The following is a 25226-nucleotide window of genomic DNA, read 5'->3' as shown; positions in this document are numbered from 1 at the left end:
AATATGCTGATTTGGCATTCATTAGAAATGGCTGGCAGGCTAATGTCGCAAATGCTCTCATCCCGTTCAAACCCTGACAGCCCTCAGAGCACGTTTCCCCCGTCATTGCTAAATTGGTGGGGTAGGTGTAAGTTGAGACAACTCCTCTTTTGCGCTGGTCAGCTTTGAATGTATTGCTTCATATGGGCATGCGTGAGCCCTCATCTTTTCCTCGTCACTGAAACAATATTGGGAACATTTAAGGTGACTGCCTTCGTGGGAGACGAATAGCGGTCCTCAGTCTGAACCCTTTTGACATGGCCGAGAATAAGAAAGACGGTATAAGCCCATCGGCAGATGACGTGGTAACGGTAGAGTCTTTAAACTGAATACAGATCGCTTGCGGCCGAAATCGTGGGATGCTATGGTAATACGCCTGCTGGTCAGGTATCTATGGTAAAATATTCGAGTCACCCAAGAGGGTGCTGAGGGAAGGCGAGAACGATAGAGCAGGACCAGACACAAATAGAGCTCAACCAGTGTTTAAGCGGCAAAGATCTCATAAGGGTGAAACTTCTCTTGGTAAAAGACTGTATACGGGTCCTGCGCCAATCTTTAGCGAAATTGCTAGGAGCGGTGGCTCAGTACAGCTTGGAGTGTTCGACCGCAGTAGGAAATATGGTGCTACCTCCACCGAGGAATAGAAGAAAGCAGTTACGGTTATCTCCTCAGTCTTCCCGAGGGTGGTTAGAGAAAACGAGTGGCTCTCCTATATAAGTATGAAGCCTTTCAGGTGGGGGAGGTATGGGGGAAGCCAAATCGGAGAACAACTCGCAAAATTCTATCTAGGGTAGCTCCGACACTAAGAGCTGAGGTGAGTCGCTCTTTGACCTCTTTGCTAGCGAAAACTTTTTTATTTGAATTAGGGGAAACTTTCGTACCTTCGTGACAGCAGGTAAGGAGAAAGTTCTTGACCTCACAATGACCTTGAACGGAATTGTCCCACTAATGTCAAACTAGAGGGACCTTGATCATCACTACTTTTCTGATCATAGGTATATCGGATTCAGTCTATTCGGAGAATGTCTGCCTAGAAATCCTTTTAGATATCTTCGAAATACACAGTGGGTACCACAAGAGATTCTGACAAACTCTCGCATTGGTCACCACCGACGTGATGGACCGGTGGGTCGATTTCTTCAGCTCGGCGTGCAAGACTTCACTGGAAAGGTCCTGTCCACTGAGCACACCGAAAAAAAATTTCCTGGGGGATATTTCTCGGAGAGCTGCAAGATGATTTCGCGGCCTTTGTCGACCTTTGTTCTGGATGAACAACACATGACCTGGGCGATCAACTCCTACAAACCTTTCAAGTCACCGGAACCGAATGGAATCCTACCAGCGCTGCTGCAACAGGCTGTGAAGGTGTCATAAAGCTGGTACCCCACAAGGTAGAGTTAAATGATGTGGCTGTTATGGTCAAAGGAACGTTCCTGAGTACCGTGTACGAGTTGATGCAGGGGTAACTCAGCGCCGTAACAAATTAGGCTATCGAAAGTGGTCTCGTCATGGATCATTGTCATCGGATGGATGAAAACTTGGTGGAAAGGTTAAGGGTGGTGGAGGAACTTACTGTAAAGAGCTCTCCATCAACTTCAGCTCCAGACTTTCTGACTATTGCAGTATCTTCCAAACTGAGGTGGTATCCATGAAGGTAGCAGTAAATCTGTGGCTCTGGAGTGCAGCTTCCTTTAGATCTGTGATCATTCACTTAGATAACAGAACGGCAATATTAACCTTGAACTAATTTACAGTGCGTCCAGGATTTGTAGAGGACTGCCTAACAGTAAATATTTTTGTAGTATATGTGAACGTAAAATGTGTGTATCACATACATATATACAAAGAGTGTGCCACTTACTCGAGAAATCTACTTCATACATACAAATGAACACTCACAACAATTGACAACCTTTTTTGATTTACAAGAAAAAAAATTCCAAAAAAAAAAAATTAATAAAACTTCGGCGAAATAAAAATTCGAAAAAATCACTTTACCAGGCAAGCATACTCCAGCAGCAAGACGATTGAAGCATCCCAGGTTGCTGTTAACAACTATCTACATTTTTTGGATTTTTGAAAACAAAATTGTTGTTGTATACAACAAATCCACACATGAGAAAATTTGCTTGTGGAGGCAAATGAATCTTCAACTGAAAGCTTTACAAACAATACACATAAAATACCAAAAATCCCCAAAATTTGTATACATACATACAAGTATGGTAGACACACACAACAACCCACACTCTGTCAGCACAAATTTGGTACATGCCACACACGCTGCCTACCACAAGTTGATCCCAGCATCCCTTCAATGTGAGGGCTGATACAGAAAGTTTAATTTTTCCAAGCCCAACATGAACTTTCGCACACACAACCAATATAATACGCGGTGTGTTCAAAAAGTATCGCGAATTTTGAATTTTTGCGGATTACGTATATTCGAATTTCGAATTTTTTTGTGGCGTTATGTTGGTACTCATGTCTCTCACCCCGTATTCCCCAGATCTGGCCCCTGTGACTTTTTCTTGTTACCTAAACTGAGAAGGCCCATGAAAGGACGACGTTACGCTTCTCTTGATGAGATAAAGACGACATCGAAGGAGGAGCTGGAGAAGATAAAAAAAACAAATATTTTTTGAAGTGCTTCGAAGATTGGAAAAAGCGTTGTCACAAGTGTATAATATCTCATGGGGATTACTTTGAAGGGGACAAAATAGATATTCATGAATAAATAAATAGTTTTTGAAAAAACACAAAATTCGCGATACTTTTTCAACACACCTCGTATGTCGTTACACACATATCCATTTATATATGTATATACCACTATGGGCAAATAATAGTAAGACTTAGTTCATAATTTTAGAATTATTAAATAACCCTTCAAAATCTATATCATCGCCGTCAAAGTAATTCCCCTTGGCTCTAATACAATTTTTCTAATTATCTTCAGTAACATTAGCAAGTCTTACTATTTTTTGCCCGCAGTATATATATATACACATACTGTATATTTATATATATCTCTTTCTTTATTATATCGGTATATATACCTGTAAGAGTCTTTAATACAAATCTCGTTTGTCAAAAATGCTTGTAGAAAAGCTGGCAAAATTGGCTGGCTAATAGGCTGAGTTACATTCTCACTTACATCCAAGAGTAATTGATGCTTCCGTTGTTCTTATTGTAGATTTGAAAATTGCTGCTTCTCTTTCAACAACTTTTTTACTCATTTGTGTGTGCGTTTATTGTTGAATGTTATTTAAACTTTGTCCTTTAAAATTTGCTTGCTTCTTTCCTGCAGATTTCCATTTATTTATCATTTGTCTTCCATGATTGTGCTGTTGGATCTTTGTGTTTATCTGGCATTGAGGTTATGTTGTTGATGGAATGACAGTGATGAGAAGATATTTATTTCAAGTTGATAGTTTTTTGGTCTCAGCGCACCTTCAAGTGAATGCTCTTTGGATACCCATAGCATAATTGGTCTAACACCGAAGGTCGTGGGCTGCTTGAGCCATATGTAAATGAATTGTTTCTGGTCACTCTCAAGTGAATGGTGCTCATAGAGTTTTCCTCCACTTGCGTGAAGTTCTGAAAGAAGTTCGTGAAGCTTTTCGACAAAAAAAAAAAAAAAAAAAAAAAAAAAAAAAAAAAAAAAAAAAAAAAAAAAAAAAAAAAAAAAAAAAAAAAAAAAAAAAAAAAAAAAAAAATCGCCGAGATCACTATAACGATCGTCATTGACGGTTGCGCTCTCACCGACATCATTTTTGAAGATATATTGGCTTATTAACCACACCAAACCGTTGTTCTTTCTAGATGAAATGGCAGTTCTTGAGTGTCGTCAGTTTTCTCTTCGTCTCAAATGCACCAATTTTGCTTGCTTACATACCAATTGAAGCAGAAATGGGCCTCATTGCTCAACAAAACTTATCTCGGAAATGTCGGCTCTTCTGGGAACTTTTCGAGAGCAAAGTGAACCCGCTTGGAAAGGTCGAGCGGCTTCAGTTCTTGCACAAGCTACAGCTTGTAAGCTTTTTATTATTACTATTTAAGATCTCGACGTAAAATGCACCAAGTGTAACTCAGTCCGAGTTGCTGCGAACGGCGCAGAAGCGATTCTCTACGGTCGCGTATACTTTTCTTCACTGCATGCTGGACATGGTATATTCGGTCGAATATTATCCAATAATGAATGCTGGGTCTCAAAGTGGATGATGTTTCTGCGAATAGTACGCTCAGTGGATCGATTATGTTGACCATAAGTTGAGCGAAACGCGCGAAATACATTCCTTATAAAACGTTAATTTTCGTAATAAAGTTGAACGATTTGTAAACGTTGTTTAGATGAGGGTCTTTGCCAAACAATACTGAACAAAAATAACATGACTTACGCGTGACCTGTCAAAAAACCCACATTGAAAATACGAATTTTCGAATTGCTCAATGTTCTGCTCAAACATCGTAAGTGTATTTCGACAAATTATTTCCGGTCTTAGTGGTATTCTGCTATAATTTTGTAACTCACACGCCCAATAGCGCTGATTCGAATTAGGCTAAACACACATTGTCGTGAAAGGAGAAGAATCTTCGAATTTTGCGAAAATAATCATTTCATTGCGAAATTCATAAAAAAAAAAATTTTTTTTTATTAGTTCAGCGTGAGGAGGTGGGTCTTCTAAGAAAATACACATGAAAATTTTCAGCTCGATACTGTCCGATAAAAATTATTTCCTTGCATGAACAATTTAAGAGATATCTTCAAGGAATTTAGTATAGATTATAATCTGAGGCAAAGGTAGCCTCTCTGAAGAAATTGTTGAAATCGGACTAGCATTTAGCTGCCATACAAACCGATCAATCAAAATTATTTGCTTGTAAGGAAAACTTTTTAGTTGAAAGAGTTATCATCACAGAAATGGGTAGGAGTTAATTTCTGAGGCAAAAGTACAATTTTTGAAAAAATTGCACAGATCGGAGCTCAATAGCATATAGCTGCCATACAAACTGGCCGATCAAAATTGTTTTTATATATAGAAAACTTCTTTATTTGAAGAGATATCTACAAGAAATTTGCCATAGACTATTACCTAAAGCAAAGATGTAATCTCAGAGGAAACTGTTCAGATCGGAGTAATATCGCATATAGCTGCCATACAAACTAACCCAACAAAATCGAGTTCTTGTAAGGAATCTTTTCAATTTTCTTTTAATTTCTTTTCATTTCTCTTAACTTTTTTAATAAAATATGAAAAATTAAAATTTCACGCATAAAATTCATAAAAATTTACTGTCGCTGCTCTACTCATTACTTCGCTGCACTATGCACATAGCCTTATGCTGCCGCAACCCACGCATTATTCAAGCGCAAGCTCAAATAAAATATTTACCAACTGCTCGGCAAATTCTTAATAACGCAAAAGCAACAAATTCACTACATTTGCATGCTGCTCTTCTTTCGTAATGGAGATGTTTTGACTGCTGTTGCATAACGCACAAATGTTTTTATAGAATTTCGAACGGAATTTTTGACTGCAAATGTCAATGTACACAATGCAAATGTACTAGGGAAATTGAATATAAGAAAACGCATACAAGTGCACTCGAGCAGAAAAGCTACACAAATCATATAAATACTGAGTATAACGCACGACTGTGCTTTTGTGTATGTGAGATGTGAAAGTGTGTGTGTTTGTGTAAATTCGACATGCATGTGAGAATTTTGTGAGAATATAGCAAAATAAAACACGCGCACACACACATAAGCTGAGGAAAGGTTACACTAAACATGAGGCATTTAGCGGTAAAAGGATTATATTTGTTGTTGCCACAGAAAATAAAAGTCTGTGCTTGTATTTCTAGGTACGACGGAACAACTGTAGGCATTTATATGTATGTATGTGTGAGTACCACAGTTTGTAGCTTCTCTAAATTTTATTTCATTCGTTTTCTGCCGCTTGCCACCCCACACAGCTACAGTCATGTATATACTTACATGCATATACTTACATACATGTTTGCATACGACTTCGATTCACATACGTAGAAGCATTTTCCTCACCAGTGTGTTCCTGCGACAGCACAGCCTTTTACAGTAATTTAGCTTAGTAGTAAGTAAGCAAGCACATACTTTTGGTAAATATTTATGAGTTTTTGAGTATGCATATACTTTTCGGCATCTGGTTGCTGACTGCTGTCTGCTGAATTTGCTGTGCGCCTGCTGAGTGAATTTTTATAAATACTTAAACTTTGCGGCACATGCTTGGAAGTTTACACACAAACCACACACAGCACCACCACCAGTCTTGCTGCTAAGAAATCATGTGACAAAATAAATGGGGCTAAGGTAGCGAAGGTCTAACTTTTGATTTTCTGTGTACATGCAGTTGGAAAGAACAGAAAAATGTAAAAATTAGTTAAGTGCTTAGTCACTAATATAGTTAAAACATATATTTTATATTCATATATATTATTTGAGTGTTAGGGTGTTAGGGTGTTTAAGCGTTTGCTCGCTTGATATTGAGAAAAATTGGTTGGTAGACAGAAGAAGATGCTCATTCGTCGAAACTGCCGAAATCGTACCACTACAACATGTAGCTGTCATACAAACTGAACAAAAGGAATCAAGTCACTGTAAGCAAACCTTTTGAACCTTATGATAAAGATTGGTATTTTTCCCGAAAGATTGGTATTTTTACTTTTTTTTTTAAGTAGGGGGAATCAAAAGCCGGAGTAAGAAACCTTAATCCGTTAAACCTAACCTACTCCCAACTCCAGACTCTCGCACGGAACCATCTGATTAAGTATTACATCGTGGGAGCGATAAGACGTTTAAGTCTCTTTTATGGCACAGGCTCCTCTGTTCGACATGTCTCAGTTTTGTCATGATTGAGGCTGCCGCTTCGCTGTCAGCTCTCCAGTTCTTAGTTGACTGACACATGAGTGTCGTTAAAGTTCTCTACCGTTAAACTACCACCGAGTGTAGTGTTAAGTTTTTTCCTTGCACTAATAAAGCGCGGGCAATAAAAGAATATATGCTCAGCGTCCTCACAGCACCCTGAACACGACGGACAATTTGGACTAATATCGTGCTGGAATCTATACAGATAGAGATCTTAAGCAGCCATGTCCACTTAGTGTTTGGGTTAGGTGGAAACCCAGATCCCCAAGTTGATCCAGGAATGGATATCTGGTATGAGTCTGTAGGTCCAAAGTCCATAAATTTGAAGCTTGAATTTACTATAACTCCCAGATATGTTAGGTGCGCCTATGAATGAATCTCGCTTTCTATACATTCTTACATTTTTCTTATACTTATGAGCAAGACTTCAGTCATTTGCTCTGCCACTTCTAAACTTGTTTAGGCGAATCATTGGCGCAGACCATTTATGCACACATTGCATTTGCTCCGGAGGTCATTGAGGTAGTTTTCTAATTTCTAATTTCTATTTCTAATTCTTCCCGGTACTCGGAACTATTTATTCGGCTAGAAGGGAATGCCAACATTTGAAAATGCGCCCCTTACCATAAATGTGCCTTCGTCGAAATTGCGCTTTGCAAAATAAATTTCTTTTCGTAAATTTTTAAGGTATGACAAAATCCGTCTGGATCAAAAAGGTTGACCTTTTTTTCATCGAAAAAATCATCTAGGAACAATTGGAAAATTTTTTTTTGTTTGCGCATTGTCTACTTTGCCGCAATCGTATTATTCAAAAACTTATTTTTCCTAATCTTACCTGATTACAGTCGTTCTTCTTCTTCTCCGCACCAAACTGTAAGTTTTTCGGGATGCAATGGTGACTCATGAAGCATGTATGGATTGCTGCTTGATCAGATGAGCCTCGTCCCTGCAGATAATTTTTCGATGAAAATCCGGATCATTTTCAAGTGGTTTTCTGATCCTGATAGTAAAGCGGCTTCAGTCCTTGTGTCAATTTGATCTTGTAAAGATGCAGGCCAAGATCTTTTCGCAATAGAACTCTTTACTTCAGTTGTATATTTTAATAATTTCATCTCATTGTTGGACCTTTTATCAAATATGGCGTTATTTGCTATCCTTATCGGCTTACTTTTGTAGCGTTCCCGTTCTTACTCCAAAAATACATAGTATTTTACAAATCTTATGTGTAATTTAAAAAAAAAAAAAAAAAAAATGAACTTCGCGATTACGGCGTCAATTCCGCAATCTCTCGGAAATAGCTGCTTTCGGAAAGTAGCTGCTTTCGCGTTGATAGCGGAACTTCTTACGGGATCGTGTGGAGTAAAAACAAATCAAATAAGGAAAGGCGAAGCTCGAGTACGCAAGAATCAAAGTCCGAGAAATTCCTTCAGGAAAATGTGGGATTTGGGGTAGTGTTGACCTGATTCTATCTAGTTTTGCTAGTAACACATACTATTAATACGCCACATGCTAAAAAATGTTAGACGGGTTTCATTACGATACCTCACATACAATCGGCAATCATATCGATTAAAGTCACGCGTATGTTATATGTTCGCTATATGGGAACTAGGTCAAGTTTTTGCTCAAATTCACCTACTCAGCACGAGTTCTCAAGCCTGTATCTCCAAAAATTTTACTCCGTTTGACTTGAACATTTCGGACAATATTTTAGAGATATTATGTAATTAAATAGGATAATAAAAAAAAAAAAAACGATCTGCTCTTATTGTAACGGTTAACCGGTCTTTGTTAGAGTGGCAAGGTTCAGATAAGTTGTCATCGAGGTCATCCAATGGTCCCAGGAAACATGCAACCTCTTCATAGCTCTCGGTGAGAATTCAGATTTCGGATTTACAATAAAGAAAACGTTAAGAATAAAGAAAACGTTAATGCAAAATGTTTCAACTATTTCTGTGAAGAGACAACTGCTTGTCACAACAGAGTGTTAATAGAAGGGGCATGCTTCTTTACTGTTTGATTTAATGTCAATACAGTGTGTAGTTTTCGACTTTTCATATATCATTATTGTGAAATGGGTTTTCATGCGAAATTTAAATTAAATATTCTTACTATTTTTTGCCTCCAGTAATATGGTTAATACAGCCTGTGACTTTATACTTTTCAGTAATCGCTTAAAACATTCCTTACTTTAAAATGGGTTAAGCGCCTATTTAATCACATTGACCCATTTAAACAGCTTTCCATTGAGATATTAAGATCAACTATTTAGCCAAAGTAAGTGGTTATGCGACAGTTATACTCCCACAATGCGAAATCAGGCTCAATGAGCCGCAACAGCTGCTGCCTTTGACACAACGAATCCGAGGGATTAAAAAGTTGGTGAAACTGCTCACACATATGTCGCGTTATAAGCGTGTAGTAAAATGTTAAGTCACTGCAGAGTCGAATGATAAAGTCGAAACTCACTTAATTAAAGCATGATGTGCATATTAAGAACATTAAAAAATAGATACAATGAAAAGCAATTAAATTTTTATTAATTAATAAAGCTGAGCAAAGAAAAAATAAACAAGAAAAAACGTTAACTTCGGTTACAAATAACCTAATATACCCTTCACAGGTGCATTTCTGTTAGAAACTAAATGTTCAGTTTGTATGGAAGCTATATGTTATAGTAATCCGTTCTAAACAATTTTTATGGAGATTATATTGTTACCTTAAGCTGTAATGCCAAATTTCGTGAAGATACCAGATCAAATCGTTCGGTTTGAATGGCAGCTGTATGCTATACTGGGCCGATTTGAATAATTTTTTCTGATATTACATTATTTCTATAAAAAATAACTCATACAAAATTTCGTGAAGATATATCGTCAAATGAGGAAGTTTGCCATGCAAGCATTTGATTTCGATCATTCAGTTTGTATGGCAGCTATGTGCTACAGTAATCTGATCTGAACAATTTCTTCGGAGATTACATTGTTGGCTCAGAAAATAATCTATACCAAATTTCGTGAATATATCTTGTCAAATGTGAAAGTTATCCATACAAGAACTTGATTCCGATCGTTCAGTTTGTATGGCAGTTAATGTTATAGTGGTCAGATATCGGCATTTCCGACAATTGAGCAGCTTCTTGTAGAGAAAATGACGTTTGCAAAATTTCAAAACGATCTTAGAAACTGAGGGATTAGTTCGTATACATACAGACAGACGCGCATGGCTAAATCGGCTCAGCTCGACATACTGATCATTTATCCGGCCCTTCCTTCTGGGTGTTACAAACTTCGTGACAAACTTAATATACCCTGTTCAGGGTATAAAAATGTTGGTGATAAGTTGAAAAGTTGGGTAATAGCTGATGAAGTGACTTTGTAGACTACGTCACAGCATTCTACTTCTATTAAAAGTTAATCGATAAGCTACAATTCAACGTTAAGCCAAAGCGATTATAGGAGCTTAACATTATACTTGTTGAAATTAATAGTTTCAAACTTTAAATTTTATGCAACAATAAAATTCATGCTAGCAAACAATGACCAAAACAGCACTGAAACACAAACGCTTCATGTAAATGCTTAACGGTATATAATATTGACAACAGCTTAGTGCTTTGCTTTGTTGGTAGTTGTCCAAGGAGCTTTTGTTTTAAAGCTTGACGCAAAGCAGAAATGCCCTGGATTTTATAATGATAAAAGAAAGTTGCGAAAAAGTTCTGAAACGTTGAAATTGTAAAGAATGAAGAGCAAAGAGGGAAGAGTGAAAAGCAAAGAGCGCAAAGATGCGCAAAACACCTTTGTCAACTATTAAATTCCCGTCCTTCAATTCACAAAGTACCGCTAATATTTTCGTTGACAATCATTTACTTTTGAGAACTTTAAGGAGTTAGTGAAAATATATACAAACATACACACACACATTGTTACAAACACATATATTATTATATTGAAGGGTGGTCCGCTCCGAGGTTCCTACATTTTGAAAGAAAAAAATCACAGAAAATTCACATTTAATGCAAAGTGTTTATTGTCATTCAAGAGAACATTCTGCGGCATATATTTTTGGTAGATTTTAGCCATTTATTCGAGAGGTCAGCTTTAAACATACATATGCACACTTAACAGGAACACAAACAACACTTAACAATTTCTTTAACGTAAAAGAAAAAAATATAAAAAGTTTATGAAAAATTCGGTGAAATAAAAATTTCGAAAAAATCACTTTACCAGGTAAGCATACTTCAGCAGCAAGACGATAGAAGCATCACAGCTTGCTATTAGCAAATATCTGCATTTTTTGGAGTTTGAAAAACAAAATTGTTGTTGTATACAACAAATCCACTCATGAGAAAATATGCTTGTGGAGGCAAATAAGTGTTAACTCAAAGCTCTACAGGCAATACACATCAAACACCAAAATTCCCCAAAATACAAATACATACATACATGTATAGTACAAATGGCATATCAAGAGATATTCGGCTTTCCGAAGTTGTTAATTTTCACACCGTTCCAGGAAGATGAGACCCCTTACATTAGAAGTCATTTGTTCACAAACCACAAACAGGTTATAGAAGATGATACATGAAGGGGTTTCGTATTTTGTTTAAAGAAAAAATACAGAAACTTTGAATTTAAGGGGGGATGTTTGTTACCACTCGAAAAAATATTATTTGGCGTTTATTTCTTGAAGATTATCTCCTTAACGTCTTAGATGATCAATCTGTTGAGTCCAGGGTATTGCCCGCTTAGACCTATCACTTTACAAAACCCCATAGTAAGTAGTCTAACGATATGATATCATACAATTTTGGTGGCCAATCGACCGGCCAAGAACGAGAAACTATCCGCTCACTGAAGTTTTCTCTAAATAAATCCATTGATTCCATGGTGGGAAAAGGCGACATCTTGTTGAAAACAAGATCATCAAATAATCGGTTATCGTGGCACAAGAGCGTTCTCCATTGACGGGTTCGTTCTCACCGGTATCATTTGTGAAGTAATATGGACCGATTGATCCACCAGCCCACAAGCCACAACAAAACGCTGTTTTTTTTTTGGATGAAATGACAGCTCTTGAATGGCTTCAGATTTTTCTTCGCCTCAAATGTGACAATTTTACTTGTTTACATACCCATTGAGTTAGAAACGGGCCTCATCGCTGAGCAAAATTTGGCTCGAAAATGTTGGATCTATCTAGAACTTTTCAAGACCTTATAGGGCGAAGCAATGTCACTTGATAAAGTCGAGCGGCTTCAGTTCTTTGTATGTTTTCATGTTAAGATATCGAAGTTAAATTAACCAAGTCGTTCTATACCTCAGCCCAAGTTGCTGCAAACCGCACCGAATCGACTCTCCACGGTCTTCGTGTGAACTCTCAGCTACGGCTGCTACACTTCCTTCATGGCATCCTGGACGTGGTTTATTCGGTCGAATAATATTCAATAATGAATGCTGGGTATGAAGATGGGTGACTGTGTGGCGAATAGTGTGCTTATGCTTTCATGATGAAAATTCTGCACAAAAATAACATGACAACGTGATACAGCTCATGCAAAAAAAAAAAAAAAAAAAAAAAAAAAAAAAAAAAAAAAAAAAAAAAAAAAAAAAAAAAAAAAAAAAAAAAACACTACTTAGATCACCAGTTCGATATATACATATATACTATTTCTAGATATAAAATCAGCCCGAAAAAAGGAAGCAAACTAAGGCAATTGATAGGCATTGGAAATATAATCAAGTTGAACGAAGTTAATAATTGAAAAAAAAAATAAAAAATTTGGCGAAAAAAGTAAACATCTACAAACATGTAAATGTAGTATCTTCTCTACTTCTGAGAACTAACATCATTAATTTTAATGTATTCCTCCAAACGATTTTGCAAAATATTCTAATAGTAATGACAATGAACTCAGCGAACTTCGTTGAAAGTAATATTTGTGTGAAATTCCATGAGTTGGTAATAACTATTCATGGCATAAAGAAGAAATAAATATGTTTAAAAAGTAATTACCAGGAATTTCTCAAAAAAAAAAAAATAAAATAAAATAAAATAAAATAGAATAAAAAATTAGTGCTACAAAGAAACCAAACTGGCTTTCATTTTCGATTGATTTTACTGCCTTTGAATGAACGAAAAGATATATGAGGTTCTAGATTTATACTTGGTATGATGGATTCAAGACGATGCAGCTAATTCTTTAAGAGACTCATTCTGAAACCACCGGCATAAAATCTCTCTCATGTCCTTTCTGAACTACCCTGTACTACTGGAGAAGTTTAAGCTCGCTCTGGATCGTGCTCGCTGGATCGTTCATCTGCTTCACTGTTGCCAGGAATATCCCGGTGTCCTCGTATTCATGCAAGTTTATAGTGAAATAGGATACAGCAAGAGACCGCTTGTTAGAACGAAAGGCTTTCTTTATTTGCTGTGGTCTGCACTTTAAGATATTGCAGTTGTCTGGTTGTCGGAGACTATTTTGGTATATACTATGGCTGAAAAGACACCACCACCTTCCACTCCATTATCTAGTGATGACCCATCCGTATATAAGTTAATCCCTAAGAATTGCACTTTTTGTTTGTGAAATGCAATAATGATGCAATGCACTTTTGTTTACATTTTATTATAAAATCTCGTTCTTGTGACTTTCTAATTAATTTTTGTTGCTATTTACTGAAAATCTGAGCTTGAAAATGTATTGTCTTGTCAATAATAGATAAGTTTCCGAACATAAAAAAGCGTAGAAAAGCTCGTATATTTTACGGTCATTTATTTCTTCTCTTAATCACACTTTAATGAATTTGATCTGAAGATTTCACTGCAATTAATTTTGTTTTTTCTTTGATGGCATTTTGTGCATAATACTTTGTTGAATTTTGAAATAAGGGTTTTAGGCAATTTTATTTCGTTTTTAAAAGTAAATTTCATATAAGGAAAGAATAGTAAAATTTTATAGTACGAGATACGAGTATGTAAGTATTTTTTTTTTTTGTATTAATTTGAAGAATGTTTTTAAATATAACACTATTAAATATTTCTGAGCCATATTAATTTACTTTTATTAATAAGGTTAGTACATTGTAGTAAAAAGTTACCATTATTGGCGAAATTGTAAAAGTTATCTCATGTGAGTTCTCTACTTACTTCCTTTATTGTTGAGTATATTGAATAATATGTAGTAAAGGATTAAGTTCGGTACAGCTGAATATTTTATATTTCTGCTACTTGCAGGGAATAAAGCCAGGAAAATACCTTACGATGTAAAACGTCAAACAGAGGATTGGAATATAAACAATTTTATATATACATATATTCTAAAAAACTTATACACTGTCCGAAAAATTCGACATATTTAAGAATTGTTAGAAAAACGAAAATAACTCTACTTAGTACATGAGAATTGGGGTAGTATCGAACCGATTTTGTCTATTAACTATAATTATGCCACATACCAGAACAATGCTTGCTGCGTTTCATTAAGTTGTCTCACATATAATCAATGATTTGGTACAGCAAAGTCAGCCTGACGAAAATCTAAAATTAGTTATATTGGGAGTCAGGGAGTAATTACACGATTATAGCCATTTCTAAGATACAGAGAAACCATTGCCAAGATAAGATTCCCTTTGAATTTCAATTATATTTGTAAACAATACATTGTATCTCATACATTGATCGATTTTTCGGTCAAAAGTCAGCTATAGATGCTAGGATCCAAATATACAATAAAAAGCGGCTTGAACAGCTTTGGTTCGATTTTTCCATTTTTTTTTTATCATAAGGTGGCATACATTGAAGGAGTTATTAGTGCAAAATTGTATACCGTTATATTAAACACTTCTTGATTTGTGTACTGGAAAGTGAAAGAATCAAATCAAATTAATTTATTTTTTCACGCTGTTATATAGGTTTATGAGTGGAATACTACGTTTCTAAGTTTAGTGAAAATCAGTTGGTCGGGTCTTAAGATATGTGATTTCATCTAAAAGTGGGCGGTGCTACGCCCGTCGTCCTATTTTCACACCGGCTCCCATATAGACCTCTTATACCATATCGGAGGTAAGCTTTAATGTCTCCGGTGAAATTAGGTATTGATTTATTGCGCGTTTAGTAGTCTTAAAGAGTACTCTTATATTAAGAGAGAGCGGGATTATCTTCTGATTTCATCCATTTTATGGCCGCGGATGCCATATAAGCGAAACCTATGCCACCTGTTAAATAAGTGAAGACATTTTTAAATATTTGTACGCTCCATTAAATTGTTTAATTGATAAATTTAGAAAAAAGAGAATGAAATGTCATAATTATAGCTCTTGCATATATGCATTAATTTTTTATTTAAATTACTTAATTATTCATTATGTTTGAAAAACATTTCCGTGCGTCCGCACTTCATGCTATTCAAAGTCCACGAGATGAAAAATGCATATTCTCCAGTTGGTAGAATGCCAGCACGATTCAAAAGTTTTTCATCGATGCGAAAATTACTCAAAGCAATATCATGCTAGAAAGAAAGTAAAACAATCAAGAATTGACGAATTGATGAAGCTGATCAAAAGCCTTTCTACGTACATTTATCGGGCATGTGTGGTTGACATTCGTGTAGGGACGTATGAAACTGTACAAATATTTAACCAAGGGATTTTTTTGTGTTTCCAAAAATTTGCAGCCATCGTAATTCACCTCACCAATATAAGGCCGATAGCCGTTGGACTTTTTCATAAATTTAAGTTGAACCTGTTTGTTTGCGTTTTAAATAAAATGAATTAGTTTTTTTTTTTTCAACATTAAATTTTCTGGAAGTTTTGCAAATATTAAATTTACTGAATTTACTCAAACACACCGACGCATTCACCACCGGCAGCTGGAGTATTTTCGCGTACACTGAGATCTCATTCACATCACGTTTCACCACACGCAAACGGCACTCGGTGAAGTTCACGCATCTTTTATCGAGCACTATGCATTTGATGTTCGTAATTTGAGCAGCCATTCTCAGCTGCAAAAGCGGTGTCAAACTGGCCACCAAGAATAGCCTGAATAAACTTGTTTTAATCGACATAATCTTTGGTTTTATACGAGGAGTGGAGGGAGCTAAAAATTAGAATTTTGTTTCGTTGTACTGAAAGCACTACTGATGGTTTTATATTTCTTGCAAATTTTATTTATTTTATAACTTCACTTTGTTCCTTACCCGAATCCATAATGAACTCATCAAATCATTTTCACAAGTGTATATCTTCGCGAACATGTTAACGGAATTTCAATAATTCCAACAATTATATTTATCATTATCATTATTTTATGATGATTTAATGAATTTGTGTTTAGTGGATAGTTGCCATTTGGTTGAACGTGCTTTGCAAGATACTTAGTTCAAAAATGTTATAACGGGTGATCAAATTAGAGGTACCTTTTCAATCGTCTTGTCAAGCTGTCATTTTGTTTTTGTTCAGCATTGTTTGAGTTATCATCATAGAAAGGCTTACACCTGAAGAGCAAATCTTTCAACTCACTTCTTTCTCACTCTCAATTCCACATTCTGTAAATAATGTGTTTCGCACGCTTTGCTCAACTTATGGTCAACATAATCGGCATACTGAGCGTACTATTCGCAACACCATCAGCCATCTTGAGGACCAGCATTCATTACTGGATAATATTCGACCGAATAGAATGGAGTAGAATAAAAACAGCAGCCATAGCTGGGAGTGTACACGAAGACCGTGGTGAGTCGATTCGGCAGCTCGAACTGACGTATGGAATGACTTGGCGCATTTTACATCGAGATCTTAAATTGAAAGCGTAAAAAATACAGCTTGTGCAATAACTGAAACCACTTCATCTTCCCAAGCACAATCACTGCGTTTTATGGGCTCCTAAAAAGTTCCATCATTCGATTCGATTATTCTACGTTTTCTAGCCAAATTTTGTTCAGCGATGAGGCGCATTTCTGGCTCAATGGGAACATAAACAAACAAAATTGCCGCATTTGGGAAGAAGTGTAACCTTAAGAGATTCAAACGCTACCATTTCATCCAGAAAAATAAGGGTTTGGTGTAGTTTGGAGGCCGTTGAAAACGTAGCCTTTAATGGTGATCGTTGAAGCGCCATGCTAACCAACTTAAAATTGAAGTTCGTAATCTTCCAGAAATTTGGTTTCAACAAGACGGTGCCACTTTTATTGAGAGAAAACTTCGGTGAGCAGATAATTTCACGTTTTTAGCGCATCGATTGGCGCCAAGGTCGTGTGATATCACACGGTTAAACTACTGTCTCTGGGGATATGTAAAGTCTAAAATCTATGCGGCCGATCCCGCCTCGTTTGGAGCAAAAAATTACGGCTGTCATTTGCCAGTGATCTGTCGAAATGCTGCGTCGAGTCAAAAGACAAAAAGAATGGACCACCTGCCCCGTAGTTGCGCCAAGATTTGAAAGAGATAATCTTCTTCCCCATTTCACGTGTCATCTTCACGAAATTTGGCATGGATTACTGCTTAAGGTACCAATATAGAATAATGGTTCAGAACGTATTACTATAGCATATAGCTTCCATACAAACTGCACACATAGTTTCTAAAAGAAATGCACCTATGAAGAGTATATGAGCTTCGGTGGAGCCGAAGTTAACGTTTTTTCTTGGCCGATTTTCGACCACTTATATCGACCAACATGTGAGTTATCTCAATGACAATGAGATAGCGTATTTTGGTTATAACAGTGGATATTTGTATTTAAAATAACTAGTCAAAAATGACATCGCTATTAAAGTTGAACTAATCGATCATAGTTTCATAGTGTTAACTCTCAATTGTGTTTTGCTTTTTAATTCGAAAATCAATAATTTTTTTTATATTCTATTAAACATTTTGCTTTGCTGGCTTTTGGGTTTACTGGTGCATAACTAAGCGGCTGCTAGTGGTTTAATTTCACAAGCTGAATTTGAATAAAAAAAAATTGGATAAATGCTGGAAAAGCACAATATATTGAATGTCACTTATATATCAGAAAATCGCATCAATAAATTAAAATCATGCATGTGACTTCATTGGGTACCTTTATTTTGTTTTTATTGATTTGCTTAGATAAACTTTTTTAATTTGATGCAAATACTGTTTTAAGAACTAAATTAGTCTAGATTTGGCAGATAATCGGTATTTTGTTGAAAAATTTCTAAATATAAACGATTGCATCACGCCAAAGTTCGTTTATATAAGTACCACAGCTCCAACATAGGGAAAATTCTAAAATATAAAAAAGAATAGAATTAAAAAAAAAAAATTAAAAATAAGAAAATAGTAATAATGAAATAAAATAAATAAATAAAAATAAAATAAAAACTGTAAACTTATTCTACCAAAATTTCTCTAATCTAAAATATTTCATTATACGACTCTAAGATATTTCCGATTCAATACGAGGATAGTTTGAGTACTTAAAATTCAGTAAAGCTGTATATGGCGAGCTAAGAAATTGAGAAAATTTTATAAACTAAACTACTATGAGCAAAAAATAGTCAGCCTTTTTCGGGCGAAAGCCCATTCATCGGCCTACGGTGATAATTGTTTGTCGCGATACAGTGTCAAAAAGCGTCCAGCACACGTTGACGACAAACCACATCCAGAACGGCCATCAACAGATGATCTACACGTCAATAAAATAAAGGACTTTGTGCTTGAGGATCGACAATTAACATTCAGAGATCTTACTGGCATTGTTGGAATGTCGAAATTTTCAGTGAAAACCATTTTGAAAGAACTATTGGGCCTAAGAAAAGTGAAACCGCAATTGGTTTCAAAATCACTCATTATTTTTTTCGAAAAACAGCGTTGCGTTAACGTCTCTGAAATAATACTTTCCGACTACCAGGATATCAGGAAACGTATTAATGCTGCCCACCAGTATTGGTTCTATGCTCCGACCCGGAGACAAATCAAGGTTATGTAGCCAGTTTTCTTATCGTGATGTGGCTCACTCCGAATTCTTGCCGATCGGCCAAACTTTCATTAAGGAATAATTTTAGAGTGTTATGAGTCATATGCACGCAATTATTTGTAAAAAAAAAATAAAACGGTCGGAATTGCGGGTCGGAAACTTTTGGATTTTGCAGCATTATAATGCACCGTCGCGTACTGCATTGATTCTCAATGAGTTCTTTGCCAAATTTCAAACAACTTCGCCGCAACCATCTTATTCGCCTGATTATTATAGACAGTCTAGCCTCGCTATCAATGGAATCCGGTTACTTGTGGAAAAGATTTGTTTGAGTAACTGTAAAACAAATAAGTTGACAAGAAAGAACAATTCAACGACAAACTCCGCTGTCCTCTTTCGGGTTATACTTAAATAGCCTGGCAGGAGCTTGGTGGCCGCTGCACAACCGTCGGCAACTTTGCGAATCAGCTGGGTAAGATTTTCCATATTTTTAGGAGTTTTAACAAGTTTTAGCGTAATATCCAAGCGGTAAAGTGTAAAATCTTACCAAATATTAGTTACAACAGTAGATTAGAAGGAGATGAGATAGAAATAACTTACCACTTTCTTATTAATTGCAACTTATTTGTAAAAAAAAAAAAACAAAAGCCAGACTTGGATATAAGAGGAAATAATAGGTTGCTGGCAAAGTTTTTTCTACTTTTATATTACTTTAAGGAGATGTTGAATTACCTGAATTGTACCAAAACAGTGGTTTTTAATACTTCTAATCATAGGATTGTAGGGAAATAAAAATGTAATTCTTGAAGACGTCAAATACCAGATCAACTAATGTGTTAAATACTCCACAAACTTTTTATTTTAATTCATGAGATCTCCATAAAACAAAGTTATATAAACAAACGTTCAATGTTACATCGACAAATACAATTCAACGTTCAAACGCTTGACTCTATTCGTCATCCATGTACCGATTAAGGCATACTTTCCTTTCGTTAACATTTTTAGTGGATGCAATGCGATGTCATCTAAGGGAAAATTTTTTACATACAAATAAGGCTGAAACATCAAAAGTTAACGGTGAAAATAATATAAATTATATACTGAACACTTAACACGTCTAATACGCTACAAACCTCGTTAAAAGGACAGGTATGATTCATATTTGTATACGGCAGTACTAGCTGATATATGAACTGCACGAAAACATTGCGTTTGGAGCGCAGGATCTTGCATATATCGTAGAGATTGTTGAAGTAGTAATTTTGGTAACTGCCATTTATATACTTCATTACCATTCCTTGAAGCTGGATAGGAGAAAAAGGAAGCACATTTTGAATAAGAGAACACTATCAGTCTGTCTTAAGGGGTTATCACCACTTGCGTGTTTCAAACTATCGAGTGAAATATCATGTGAGATATATTTGAGAATATTCTTCGAAAACCTGAAGTTGGTTTGGGAAATAATTTCCGAGATGTGAGCGCGTCTGTAAGCTTCCTAATTGGTTCCCAAAAATTTAAACCCATTTTTCGTTAAACGTTGCTTTCGAAGTCGATGAGAAACATTTCTCCAAAACGTCAGAACCGATCGACATACAATTTTGACACGACGCTCTTATACCTTTTTTCAGTGTTTCTCCTGTAGAGCGACTTTGGGATGAAGAGAGTTCACAAACTTTCAAAATTAATTTCTTAAACTTTCATTTTACAAGCAACCACCAAACGCGTTTTTCCAACTTGCAAGTGAATATAATCCCTTAAGTTCTGTTTCCTATAAAGCACGCATCGCATATACATATGGCATACACACCGTTATATTATCCAGTGGCCGTTTAAGCAATTTAAGTCGTATATTTGCTACACTTTTACTATCCAAAGCGCATACTTCGGAGACTACAAAAGAGTTGTCGAGAACTTTACAAATCAGTTGCGTAAATTTCGGTTTTAAAGTCTCAGTTGAACTAGGAGTTACCAGTAAAATCACTGCAAATATGTATTTGAGAGCAAAGTAGTCCATATTTTTGCAAGTAATTTTCCAACTTCTTCGCCGGTAGTGTCTAATTTAAAAGAGTATTTTAAATAAATAACAGTGCTTTCTACGCTAAAAATCACAAATACTTCTAAAGTTTATTTTTATTATTAAACTGAGTATGGTATGGTAATTGCAATAATGACTGTTTGCCCAATATATTAGATAATCATGGTCTTAAATAATGAAAATTGAACAATTGAGCAGGTTGTCATCATTTTGAAACACTCACTTTTAGGGCCCCAATTTATCAATGATGGGGCAAAGGGGTGGGGCAAAGCTCGGGCGTTAACAAACACGATATAGGTACTTGCGCAGTTTTTCAAAGATCAATATGCGGAAATATTATCAGATATTGCTTTATAATAAAAAAAAACAAAAAAAAAAAAAAAAAAAAAAAAAAAAAAAAAAAAAAAAAAAAAAAAAAAAAAAAAAAAAAAAAAAAAAAAAAAAAGAGAAAAATAACTCAGATCGAGCAGCTTGTTTGGCCGCTATATGGTATACTAGTGCGATCCGAAAAATTTATTCAGAGATTACGGCATCCGGAAATTAAGTCTTTGGTAATAATAAACAGCAAATTTTGTGAACATATCTTGTCAAATAAAAAATAGTTTCATACCCCGTGGTGTACCGATAGCTGGGTTCTCGACAAATGTCTTCCTTCTTGACGAGTAAAGGACGTGTAAACAATTTTAGTTCGATATATCTAAAATCGTGCGACGGGTTCGCCTACACCCCGTGCAGAACTGGCTAAATCGACTCTGCTTGTCATTTTCACCATTTATAAATACAACAAATCATAAATCTTATAGGAACTCCGATGTTTCTTTTCTTGAGTAATAAATGTCGTGGTATATTGTTCAGGGAATAAAAATTTGGGTTAGCGTTTAACATGCAATATTCGAAGATCCCGAGTAGATCACAATCAAATTGATAACTGATATATGTTACATACAGATCTCATATTTATTTGAAAATCAACTTAATTAATGAAATTGATGTTGAATCAGCTTAATCTAAGGGGGTGAATGTGATATAATGGTTATATTTGGAAAATGCAAAATAACTGGAAATCATGATATAGGAATTTGAGTGTAATATGAACCATTGCCAACATCTATAAATAACTCCGCAGCCCTGACTTTATAGGTTTCGAAAGTACCTATATCATGTTCGTTAATGCCCGAACTTTGCCCTTCCCTACTTATTCGATTTATCAAGGATAAATTGGGGCAGCCAAAATTAGCGTTTAAAAATAATTACTACTTTTAATTGTTCAATTTTCATTATCTATTTGCGATGCATATGCAATATATTGCGCAGACAGGCAGCATTGCAAACAGTTTTGCAAAATCAGTTAATTTGGGTAGTCCCAAGATTACCATACTCAGCTTGATACTAAAAATAAATTTCTAAATTTTTTGTGGTTTTTAGATTAGAAAGTGCTGCTTTAAAAAAAATCTTTTGAAGTAGACGCTACCGGTGAAGAAGTATGAATATGTACTACTTTGTTCTCGAATGCATACTTGCAATGATTTTGCTAATAACTCCTAGTTCAACTGAGACATTAAAACAGAATTTCACTCAACTAAGTTGTACAGCCCTCGACGAGTCGTTTTTAGCTTTCGAAGTATGCTCTTTGGACAGTAATAACATAGTGAATGTACGATTGAAATTGCTTAAGCGGCCACTGGATAATATAATGGTGTGTACTGCTTTATAGGAAAACAGCTTAAGGGGTTATACTATACATTTACAAGTAGGAAAGACGCATTTGGTGATTTTAAAGTAATTGTTGAAAGAAAGTTTTGAAAATTTATTTGGAAAAATTTTGGACTCCCTTAATCACATAGCCAACTAGGAGAAACACTGAGAATATATATAAAAATGTCGTTTGAAAATTGCAAATCAATCAGTTCTAGCATTTTGGCTAACTGTTTCTCATCGACACCAAAAACAACGTTTTAGGAAAATTGCGTTTAAAGTTTTGGCAACCGATTAAGAAGCTTACAGACGCGCTCACATCTTAAAAACTATTTCCCAAAACAACTTCAGGTTTTCGAAGAATATTCTCAAATATATCGCACATGATATTTCACTCGATATTTTCAAACACACAAGTGGCGATAACCCCTTAAGACAGACTGATAGTGTTTTTTTATTCAAAATACTTATGCTTTCCTTTTTCACCTATCCAGCTTCAAGGAATGATAATGAAGTATATAAATGGCAGTTACCAAAATTACTACTTCAACAATCTCTACGATATATGCARGATCCTGCGCTCCAAACGCAATGTTTTCGTGCAGTTCATATATCAGYTAGTACTGCCGTATACAAATATGAATCATACCTGTCCTTTTAACGAGGTTTGTAGCGTATTAGACGTGTTAAGTGTTCAGTATATAATTTATATTATTTTCACCGTTAACTTTTGATGTTTCAGCCTTATTTGTATGTCAAAAATTTTCCCTTAGATGACATCGCTTTGCATCCACTAAAAATGTTAACGAAAGGAAAGTATGCCTTAATCGGTACATGGATAACGAATAGAGTCAAGCGTATGAACATTGAATTGCATTTGTCGATGTAACATTGAGTGTTGGTTTATATAACTTTGTTTTATGGAGGTTTCATGAATTAAAATAAAAAGTTTGTGGAATATTTAACACATTAGTTGATCTGGGATTTGATGACGCCACGAAACAGATTTTTATTTCCCAAAGCATCTCAGGAATGGAAGTGTAAAAGAGCAGTTGTTTTGTTACAGTTTCTGTAATATAAAGACTTTCAGGTAATTAAACATCTCTTTAAAGTAATACAAAGGTAGAAAAAGTTTTGTAAGTCAGCTACTATTTTCTCTTAAGACTAAAGCCGGATGTTCGAAGTAGCAAGTTTCAAGTTGTTTTCTTGCAAATGCGAATCTATGAAGGAGAAAGTGTTACGCTGTTTCCTCTTCATCTCCTTCCAATCATCTTTTGTCAATGATATCTGCTAAGGTTGTATACTTTACCGCTCGAATTCCAATAAGAACTAGTTATAACCCTTTAAATTATGGGAAATCTTAAGCTTTACAGCTTCGTGCAATTCCGCTATAATCTGGTAGCCACACAAATCTTTTTCACATATTCCAATATTTGTTTGCTACCGTTAATAGCGATGCTTGACATTCAATAACCAGAGTCCGTGTGTTCAAGGCTGGTATTGCCGCTCTACTATCGGAGTATATAGCCGCTTCTAATGGTCATATAGTGATACGAAATTTCGATCTTCCAATTAGGAACCTTATATTGGTATTCAGGTACAGAGTATGTAGATTTTAGTATGAGAAAAAAACAGTAACACTTTGCTCATAATTTATTTTTCAAAGTCGATGCAGTCCTCCTCAAAGTAATCACTCTGGGCTCCAATACACTTGTGCCAAAGTTTTTTTCAATCCTCGAAGCAGGTGTTAAATTTAATTTCCGAAATGGTCTTTAATGTCTATTATCATTAATTGACTCCACGGAGCGGACGCTTAAGTTTGCTGAGTAGCCACACGAACCTAAATCAGGCGAATAAGGTGGCTGCGACAAGACATAGCTGGAAATTTGACAAAAAAACTCACAATGCCTTACGCGACGGTGCATATTGGTGGGCGAAAGCCAAGTGTTGACGGCCCATATTTTATAAATGGCTTTGAGCAAATGACGCATAACATTCAAATAGTATTCCTTGTTGACAGTTTAGCAGGTCGGAAGGAATTCGGAGTGTATTACACCTCGATAATCGAAGAAAACTGCTAACACACCCTTGATTTTTTACTTAGTTGTTTCAACTTCGGCTCACCACGATATGCGGCCGATTGATCGTCTGTTTTAGAGGTGATAAGTATGGGCACAAGACCCATCGCCATTAATAGTACATTTCTTGACATCCTGGTAGTCGCAAAGCATTGCTTGACAGACGTAAACGCGATACTGTTTTTTGGAAAAAATTTAGTGATTTTGGTCCTAATCGGACTTTTACTTTTCTTGGAACCAATTGATCTTTCAAAATGATTTTTACAACTCCTTGCGGTATTCCAACGATGCCTATAAGAACTCTGATAGCTGATGTTGACGGCCGTTTCGTACATGGTGCGTCGTTCTCGACCCTCTTAGAATGATTTGAACCAATCGAAATACTTTCCCCGGCAAACAATTTTCACCGCAGACCATTTTCAACATTCTGTAAGTTTCGGCACGAGAAATTTGATTTCGGGCATGTCACTGACAGCCATACTAACCCTACACCTAGAAAAAAGTTATTTTGACAAATTGGTTTGCCACG

At 35.7% G+C, this 25226-nt stretch overlaps 1 protein-coding gene across 1 annotated transcript; it reads right to left on the bottom strand.

The window, feature by feature from the left end:
* Window positions 1–15302: 15302 nt before the first annotated feature.
* Window positions 15303–16078, bottom strand: LOC108967784. Its single transcript, XM_018931412.1, has 3 exons — window positions 15795–16078; window positions 15524–15688; window positions 15303–15455 (listed from the first exon to the last, which is right to left on the bottom strand). The coding sequence occupies exons 1-3, from the start codon at window positions 16011–16013 to the stop codon at window positions 15303–15305; spliced, it is 537 nt and encodes a 178-aa protein (XP_018786957.1). The 5' UTR covers window positions 16014–16078.
* Between the last annotated feature and the right edge of the window lie 9148 nt (window positions 16079–25226).

This window comes from Bactrocera latifrons, unplaced genomic scaffold (assembly GCF_001853355.1).
Source record: "Bactrocera latifrons isolate USDA-ARS-PBARC rearing strain unplaced genomic scaffold, ASM185335v1 scaffold_2, whole genome shotgun sequence".
In the NCBI taxonomy this organism is placed as follows: Eukaryota; Metazoa; Arthropoda; class Insecta; order Diptera; family Tephritidae; genus Bactrocera; species Bactrocera latifrons.
The sequence above is the reverse complement of the archived record's forward strand: the minus strand, read 5'-3'. Positions and strand labels throughout refer to the sequence as shown.